The sequence below is a fragment of the Macrobrachium nipponense genome, chromosome 9, assembly GCF_015104395.2.
Source record: "Macrobrachium nipponense isolate FS-2020 chromosome 9, ASM1510439v2, whole genome shotgun sequence".
Lineage (NCBI taxonomy): Eukaryota > Metazoa > Arthropoda > Malacostraca > Decapoda > Palaemonidae > Macrobrachium > Macrobrachium nipponense.
Window position 1 is genome coordinate 19209552 of NC_061110.1, and position 10000 is coordinate 19219551.

The 10000-nt window shown below is 34.7% G+C and overlaps 1 protein-coding gene across 1 annotated transcript in view; it reads right to left on the reverse strand.

Moving 5' to 3' along the window:
• Positions 1–10000, reverse strand: part of LOC135218508 (CRISP/Allergen/PR-1-like) — a 21100-nt gene that overhangs the window by 6970 nt on the left and 4130 nt on the right. Inside the window, exons 3-5 of the mRNA XM_064254871.1 lie at positions 6605–6989; positions 5471–5667; positions 1271–1372 (exon numbers count right to left, since the gene is read on the reverse strand). Coding sequence (XP_064110941.1) covers positions 1271–1372; positions 5471–5667; positions 6605–6989 — 684 coding nt within the window. The remainder of the gene's footprint in view (positions 1–1270; positions 1373–5470; positions 5668–6604; positions 6990–10000) is intronic.

Below are 10000 nucleotides of genomic sequence, written 5' to 3' on the forward strand. Positions count from 1 at the left end.
GATTAAGTAACCAGCTTTTAACGTTGCAATCTCTTATGACGGTGATGGAGCTAAAGAGACGGTAACTGCCCTTGCCATTTTAGTCATGAGTCTCATTCATGACGGACTTGGGTTATTTTCGTCATGTTTCTCATTCATCAAGAACGCTTTCCTTTTGCCTTTGAATTATGGAGAATGCTTTTAATGAAATAATAGGTTATTTTTTTTCGTGACGGACTTTTTATCTACTTAGTACAGTCCTAATGGCTTAAGGCACTTATAACGAAGAAAGCTTTTTATTCTCTTGCAGTGGATTATCCCGTTGCATTTTTGTTTCCGAGAAGACGGATGTATTTAATTCAGAAATAAACACACATTATTTGAGCTGGGATATTTAACAAATTTCATAAAGACAAATGTACCTGGAAGGCTTCTCGGTGCCAACTCAGCTCCTATTGTAATTAATAATAATAATAATAATAATAATAATAATAACAATAATAAGAGTGTGATCCTAGAAACGACGCACATAGTAAGAAAAGTGATGGACTCCTAAGCAGGCAGGATGCAACCCGAAACCCTACATTATAAATACCACCCAGTCGAATTGGAGGACTGTGATAGAGCAAAGAAAAAATAAATAAATAATAATAATAATAATAATAATAATAATAATAATAATAATAATAATAATAATAATAATAATAATAATAACAAACTGATTCCTGGGAACGAACTCAGCTCATATTGTCAAAAAGAGAAACTTAACTACTACTGGGTTTTTCTAAAATAATAATAATTATCTTAACGTGGAACAGAAGCGAGTCACAAGAAAAATTTAGAACATTCAATATAAGATTAATTCCCACTATGATGCTATCATTTTAATAATAATAATAATAATAATAATAATAATAATAATAATAATAATAATAATAATAATAATAATAATAGTAATAATAATAAGAAGAAGATGACCCTCTTTCAAACATATTTTGTTAATAAGAGTGGCTACATCAGCGAAAATGATTTTATATAAGGTTCATTTCTCCTTATCATTTTCTTCTCTTTAGGGCTGATATTTGCTAAGTCCTGGCAGATGCACATAGTCTGGATAAGGAGGGTAATTGTTCTGAGGAAAAAAACTAATAATAATAATAACAATAATAATAATAATAATAATGGAGGTAGGATGTAACCCGGAACCACACGCCATAAATACCAACCAGTCGAATTGGAGGAACGTGATAGACCAAAAAATAATAATAACAAATAATGATAATAAACTTACCTGTGCCACAGAAGCTAACTCATTATTCCAAACAAGTTCTCTCATGTTCGTTGCAGGTGGCTGGGGTCCAGGGTCGCCAAGTTTTTCCAGTCCTTTGGCGACCTGCGAAAATAAACATGGAATAATGGGGTTTTCAAGCACCAAAAAAAACTTTAAAAAAAGAAAAAAAAAATGGATACAATGTCGGTGTAGTGGGAAGAACCGAGCATTGTGCTGAATTTTAAACTAAATATAGATTTCAGGCCAAAGGCCAAGTACTGCGACCTATGAGGTTATTTAGCGCTGGAAGTGAAATTAGAAGTAAAATGGTTTGAAAGGTGTAACAGGAAAAAAAAAATTCCCAGTTACACTACGTAGCAATTGTTAGGAGAGGTGGGAATGTAAGATGAGAGAAAGACGACATGAACGGAAGTACAGTAAAATAGGGTTGCAGCTAGGGATTGAAGGGACGCTGCAAAGAACCTTAAGGTAATGCCTACAGTGCACCATGTGAGTTGCAGGGAGGAATGGAGCTTTGCAGTACTGGTAGGGATTCGTGAAGGTCAGAGAAACTTAGAATTTGTCAAAATAACATTAAATTTAGAAGTTTCATTCCCGCCGTGTACGTAACTTTGATACACGCTGGATTTGTATATTTGTGGTACATTCCTCTTTATATTAGTAAATTCCATAGTCTATTATAGGGGTTTTTGAAAAGACGACTAAAACTAAATAGTACATTCTTCATAGCGATATTTTTATACCCAATTAAAGTTGAAAAGCAGAATTTACTTTTAAAAAAATACGACCGTTTTGAAGACAAATATATTTAAGAAATCCAAACAGTTTTGAGGAGTTTCATGCTCCTTCTTCAGTGTGGAGACTCATTGATGAGAGATCACGTCTTCGAAACTGTAAGGAATCTCTTAAATATATTTGCTTTCCATATTTTTTTCTAGAAATTCCTTCACTAAGGAATTTCTAGGACTATCTAAAGTATGTTAAACGAATTAATAGAGAAATATATCAGCTAGTGTAACCTATCCTATGTGTTAAATGAATTAACAACGAAATATATCACCTAGTGTAATACTTGATTGACTTTTTCCATTTAGTTCACCTGATGACCTACGTATTTCGTTGATCTGAAAATGTATAGTCCTTTCTTCTTCCTGTTCTTGAAAGCAAATCTGAAAGGCAAAACTGACTCACAAGACCTCGCCTAAAGCAAACGTCGAGAAAACCAAGCAAAGATTTTCCTTCGACTTGCAAAGTTACACAAAGTTACGCAAAGTTACCCTGGTGGAGCCAGACCGCGCTCGCTCACATACGTATCTCTTCCTTTTGTCCTGTATAAAATTGAATTTCAGAGCACATTTGAATAGGTATCTTGCAACGCTGGCATATTCGGGGATTCTGTGTTGTGGTTCAGGAGGATTTTATCGTATTTTTCTTGATCTATGAAGTTTTCTAGATCCTGTTTGCCGGTGAGATATCAATAATCACAAATTTCATAATTATCACTAGATCAAGTGGTTGGATTTGATGTTTTGTTCTGTTTCCTTAATACTTAAGAGGAAAGATTTAGATTGGCTTTGCATATCATGAAAAAGTCAACAGCCATTCACTTAACTATAAGATCATTGCAACCACTTTTTAGTCTTTAACCTACCTCCATCACCCCCTCTTTGTTTTTTGCTGTACCTCCATTCATCTTATCTTTCTTCCATCTTGCTATCCACACTCTCCTAATAATTATTTCTTGGTGCATCTTCGAGGTTTTCCTCCTGTTACACATTTCACCCCTACCGACTCTCAGTTTCCTTTCCAGAGCTAAATGACCTCATAGGTCCCAGGGCTTGGCTTTTGGCCCTATGCTCTATATCCCATTCCACTCCCACTTCCTTTCCTCCATCTTGCTGTCCAACCCCTCTAACTATTATTTCTAGGTGTAAATGTGGGGGCTTAGGATCAGTACCACCTTCTCAATTTCCTTTCTAGCGTTAAATGACCTCATAGGTCCCAGGACTTGGCCTTTAGCCCTATGCTCTACATCCCATTCCATTCCCACTTCCTCTCCTCCATCTTGCTGTCTAACCCCTCTAACTATTATTTCTAGGTGTAAATGTGGGGATCAGTACCACCTTTGGAGCCTTGTACTCCTAAGCATTTTTTTTTTTTTACTTTTTTTTATTCTCTTTATCTTGCTGCCCAATCACTCCGCTTCCTCTATTCACTGTCTTGGGCACTGAATGCCCGAAAGTACCTTGATGCTGCTGCCTAAATTGCATAAAATCAAATTCACCAAATTCAGTAAGAATCAAATCACTTTCCCCCACAAAGCATCCCCTCTTTCTCTTTTTGCTACACTGACAACTTTGACGATTAACGTCATTTAATAAAGTAAACAATACCGTTTTTTCACATGTGTTCCCATAACACATACGCCACAGCATCACACAAGGGGTGGAACTTGGGACCTCTGGCTAGGTACATGGCAATATTATCGACGACATCACAAGGCCATTTATTAATATACTCACACACACACATATATAAATATATATATATATATATATATATATATATATATATATATATATATATATATATATATATAAATATATATATATATATATATATATATATATATATATATATGTGTGTGTGTGTGTGTGTGTATTATATATATATATATATATATAAATATATATATATATATATATATATATATATATAGATATATTATATACATATATATATATTATATATATATATGTATATATATATATATATATATATATATATATATATATATATATAGCTTGTATGCGTGTGTATACATACTTTATGGTTGAAGTCATTCCGTTCTTTTAGGTTGACGTAATCGCACTGAATTAATAAATCAATTAAGTTACTTCCGCCGAATTAAGTATTCCATATCAAAACAATCCGACCAGATCGTGAGCCTCTCTTTGAAAGCGATGGAAGCGTGATATGAATTTTATCTCCTTACTTTTCTCTTGGTTCATTATCTAATTTCAACATCAGTTTCAAAGCAGTGTACCAGAATATATGTTTCAAACCTTTACTTTTCTTTTCCTAAGTTCGTGATGCAGTGTTAATATCAGTTCCAGAGCAATGTAACCTAAATATATATATATATATATATATATATATCTATATATAGATATATATATATATATATATATATATATATATCGATATATATATATATAGATATATATATATATATATATATATAATATATATATATATATATATATATATATATAATCTATATATATAGATATATATATATATATATATAGATAGATATATATATATATATATATATATATATATATATATATAAATATATATATATACATATATATAATATATATATATATATATATATATATATATATCTATATATATAGATATATATATATACATATATATATATAGATAGATAGATATATATATATATTATATATTATATATATAATATATACTATATATATATATATATATTTTCTTCTTTTTTTTAACCATTTATCTTTCCTCTGAGTTCGTAATGCAGTTTTAACATCAGTTTCAAAGCAATGCAGCCAGATTATTTATATTTTAACACCTCATCTTTTCTCTAAGTTCGTAATGCAGTTTTAAAATCAGTCTCAAAGCAATGTAACCTGAATATATATTTTAACCCTTTATCTTTTCTCTAAGTTCGTAATGCAGTTTTAATATCAGTTTCAAAGCAATGCAGCCAGATTATTTATAGTTTAACCCTTTATCTCTTCTCCAAGTTCGCTATGCAGTTCCAGTATCAGTTTCAAAGCAATTATACAACTTAATCATCAGTTTCAAAGAAATGTAACTAGAATATATATTTTAACCTCTTACCTTTTCTCTCTAAGTTCGTTTTGCAGTTTCAATAGCAGTTTCGAATCAAAGCACAGAAAATATAAATTGCACCCCATACCTTTTGTTTAAGTTAATCACGTAGTTTCTACATCAGTTTCAAAGTAAAGCAAACGAGATATGAATTTTAAACCTTTACTTTTTCTCTGAGTTCGTTATGCAGTTTCAATAGCAGTTTCGAAGCAAAGCTCAGACACTATAAATTGTATCCCATACCTTTTGTCTAAGTTCGTCACGTAGTTTTTAAGTCGGTTTCAAAGTACAGCAAACGAGATATGAATCTTAAACCCTTACCTTTTCCCTGAGTTCGTTATGCAGCTTCAGTATCAGCTTCTTGTCGGAGTCTGGCACCCCTCTCTGGAAGGGGTGACAGTCGCTGTTCGGCGGAAGGCACATCGAGTGGTCTGGAGTAATGTCCTGGTAGGTCCCGCAGTTCAGAGACGGTCCTCCTCCGCCGCTCTCAGTCGTCGGCATGTGAGTTGTCCAGAGCACTGTATAACATCGTTGCCAAATTAAATGGAGCTTCACACATATTCCGGTGCATTTACTACAAACTGTTTTCATGAATTCTAGTTGTCATAGTAATGCAATAATGATAAAATTGCTCTAATATGTATATATACTACAAATAGATACGCTAATTCCACTTATTTCCACGGTTTTGTATAAGTCTTATACCCAGTTTGGAGGGTAAACACATACCAATTAGCAACACCGCTGTATAGGTGTTAAAAAGAAACCGTCAGAATTGCATTGCTGGAAGAAGAAGCTATTTCCATTTGAAGTATCTGTCTCAGTCTTGAAAGTGGGAATGGAATGGAATACGAAATTCAGGCCAATGGCCAAGCACTGAGACCTTATGTAGACATTCAGCGCTGAAGAGGAAACTGGGCGTATAAAGGTTTTGAAGGTTTAACTGGAGGAAAACCTCAAGGCAGTTGCACTATGAAACTAATGTAGGAGAGAGTGGATAGCAAGGTTGATGAAAGGGAATATGAACAGAGGTATAGAAAAAGGAATGAAAGGGGTGCAGTTAATGGCCGATGGGATCCTGCAAAGACCCTTAAGTAATGCCTGCAGTGCACCCCGTGAAGTACACTGACAGCATGACCCCCAAAACGGAGTTGAAAGTGGGTTTTCTACTTATATCTATTTCTATGTTACAGTTTGAAGTTTTCGTTCATATAAATATAAAATTGTTTGATTGTAACGTAGAAATGGAAAACTACAGAAAACCCACTTTATTTGGACTTTGTTCACACTTTTAAATTGGTTGTTATCTAAAACATAAATTAACTAATGTGGTTTGTTTCAATAGTTTTTAGATAATATTCGAATAATCATGCGGACATTGATCTAGACACGGCGAATATAACAAAATTATTAATCCAAAAGTAAAGATCTAGCATTTTGTGTGCAGATACTCACTCAGATCTTCACAGGAGCACGAAGCGTTGACGCTGGCTTCTATAGCCAGGCCATCCTGGTGTTTGATGCAGACCAGATCGAAACATCTGTCAGGAAAACTAGCAACGGTCTCCTTCTTGCCAAAAGCCTGTCCGTTGAACTGACACTTCCGACTGAAGAAGCCTCGTCCGGCGTCCGATCTGACCTTGTAACCCTTCGCGAAATCATCACCTTCTTTCAGACGCAATGGGTACTTCAGTTTTGGTACGTCTCCGGTCGCTCTATGTTCCGGTGTGTTGCAGTGGCACGAACTCATGGGCTTCGTGCTGATGTACGTGATATTCTGGTCGTCCTCTTTCACCGTGCAGATCATGCTGGTGCATGTTTCTTCCAGGAGTGCAACGACCTTTGGGAACAAAGGTGGATAGTTCATAAATAAATGCACTGGAACATGAATGGTTTATCAATACTACGAATACCACTGTGCTTTTACTATAGTCAGGACCCACTGAGAGGAGGTCGGCCTGACGATGGTCACTTTTGTCTTTCTTTCTTTCTATCCCCGTCAACTGAGCCATAGCTTGGCTCAGTCTCAGGCATGCTGACATGACGATAATATTCTTTATTCGGATAAATTTTGTTAGTTAATATTCAGTTCTATTTTATCAAACACGTATTAGGATAAACTTTTTTTTCTATCAATGTATTCAAACCATATCTAAATATAGGATAATGAAGAATGAAAAGCATATTAGTCTTCTTTGGATACGTCATGGACTTTTCTGATCAATTAAAGATTTTTGTAATGAGTTTTCTTTTTGAGACCAAGAGAATAGTGATGGATACAAATACAAGTTCATAATCTGATTTAGTTTACCTTTTAATGACAAATCAAAATACAAGAGACATATAGTCATAAATCATGCTTCATACGGACATCATATATATGTATGTATATATATATATATATATATATATATATATATATATATATAATATATTATAATATATATTATAAATAACATACTGACCTGAAGTATAGGATTACATATACAACAAAAATTATACAGACATGCTGTAGCTTTATATAAATAAATACAAACGGAACTGAAGAATAAAATGCTACATATTAAGTTCAACTTTTTTCCTTTCTTGTCCTCTGTCGGATTTGTTTTTCAATTTTTTATTGAATCTAATTGCGTTGTTGAGGTGCCGTATTCTGAAAAATATAGATATCTTGGCAAAGAATTTCAACACATCTTCAGGAATCTCCATTCCAAGCTCTCTTGCAGCTCTTTCAAGTTCTTTCCCGAGTGTTTTAAAGCAGTTTTTTTCTGCACGAAGACTTTGCCCGTGAATGGAGTTAAACACTTCTCTTAGCTTTGTTAATTGCAGGAAGAAGGCTTTAGAGGGAAAATGCAAATAACCCCTACTTTTAAATTCAATCCACGAGTTGTCTGAAGTATCACTAGTTTCTTGGTTGCCCAAATGAGGGTATTTGATGGAAAAAATTTTAACTATATAACCACTTCAGCTCTTCTTCTATAACGGTGTTGACCGTTTTTTTTCATGTTCACATCGTCAATTGACATGTCATCTTGCATTGACAAATCCAAATTATTTTCACAATCAGGTACCAAATCCTTAAACAAAGGCTTGTCAGACACACTTATAACGCCAGCTCCCTTTCTTAAGCTTGCTCTTTTATTTCAATTGCAGATATATTGGCCAACATGTCCTGATTGTTAAACGTTTTATTTGTGTTAGGATTTTTCACTCATGATTTCGACATTTTTGCCCAGCAATAGTGTTCTCATCCTATACTTGAAGTCTACAGGATTTGGATGATCATATAGACCATTCATCTGCCTTATGCAACCAAAGAAATGTTCTAGGCAGTCTTGATTTAGCCTTTGAGTTAAAATATAGTTAATGCCGAAATTGTTTTTCACCATATAGAAAAGTCCAATCAATGACTTTGACGAAAGTATCATCCCTTTCTGAAATCTATAAATGGATTTGGTTTTCAGAGATTTGACTTTCATTTTACTCACGCAGTTGATCACTTTATTAAGTACGTTTGTGTGTTGCTCTATGTGCATGCCAAATCCACTGCTCATTTGCAAGTCTCCAGACATATGGTTTGAATTCATGACATCAGACCAGTTATTTATGAGAGATATGAAGTCAGATGTTGGTCTCCAGTTTTCTGATTGCAATAGACCTTTCTCACCAAGATAACTAAGAGCATCGGCACATGATTTTGATAGTAACTGCGCAGCATATTTGACTCGTTGTCTTTGTTGCCCGCTACCACATAAATGCAATTCATTTACTTTGTATGCCAAGCCATGTTCTGATTTGCTAGAATTAATCATTTCACGAATACTAGAATTTGATACATACTCCCCATTTTCTAAATAGAAACCAGAATAATGTAGGTTGTTTCTTCCAAGCTTTATAAGATGTGGAACATCAGCAAAGACGAATGATTGTCTATCAGCAGCAGGGTTCTTAAAATAAATAAAGTGTTCTGAACAGATGACTGCATGTTTATGGTTTGTGTCTGCACGACGGCATGCATTTTTCCACTGGCTAATTAAGTCATCGTCCTTTGGAAATCGAAAATATTTCACTCCAGTATCTTTTGTTTTTTATTTAGTATTTGAACAGCCAAAAATGGAGCAGATACTTGGCATTTTCCTTAAAATCAATCCTTAACTAGAGCAGGATGTTAGTGTCCTTAACAGGTATAAGGAGGTGACTGAGAGTGTGAGTCAGGTCAGAGTAAGCCTCAATGATGTTTGGCTCAGATGACATCCCAGGTCGGTGAGTCATCGATAATCTCTTGTCTGGCCGACTTCCTCTCAGTGGGTCTTGACTATAGTAGATTCACATCAAGCGTGCATCGACGCTCCTGATTTACTGTTGATAAGCCAATCACAGGGTTGGACACTCAGTCTCTCGTGGGAGTCCACACAAGCAGGATGTATTGTTCCACCTCTCCTGAGGGACACTTTTTAATTGGCTGTTGATAAGCCAATCACAGGGCTTGAAACTGTCTCTCGTGTGAGTTCACATATTCAGGATGTATGTACCTTCTCTCCTGAGGGATACGTCTTTCAAAATTATCCCTCAGGAGAAGTGGAACATAGATCTACCCATGTGAACTCTCCAGAGAGAGACTGAGAGTTTCCAGCCCTGTGATTGGCTTATCAACAGTCAATCAGGAGCGTCGTAAGGGACTCGCCTAGACATCAAATGCACGGTTGATGTGAATCTACTATAGCAGTGAGTGGACAAATTAAACTGCCTCCCCAATGAAGGGTACTAAAGCCCCCATACACTGAACGATTGTATGAACGATTGTCTGTACCGTTCGCAAAAACATTGGCTTATTTGAATGCTAAAAGTGGG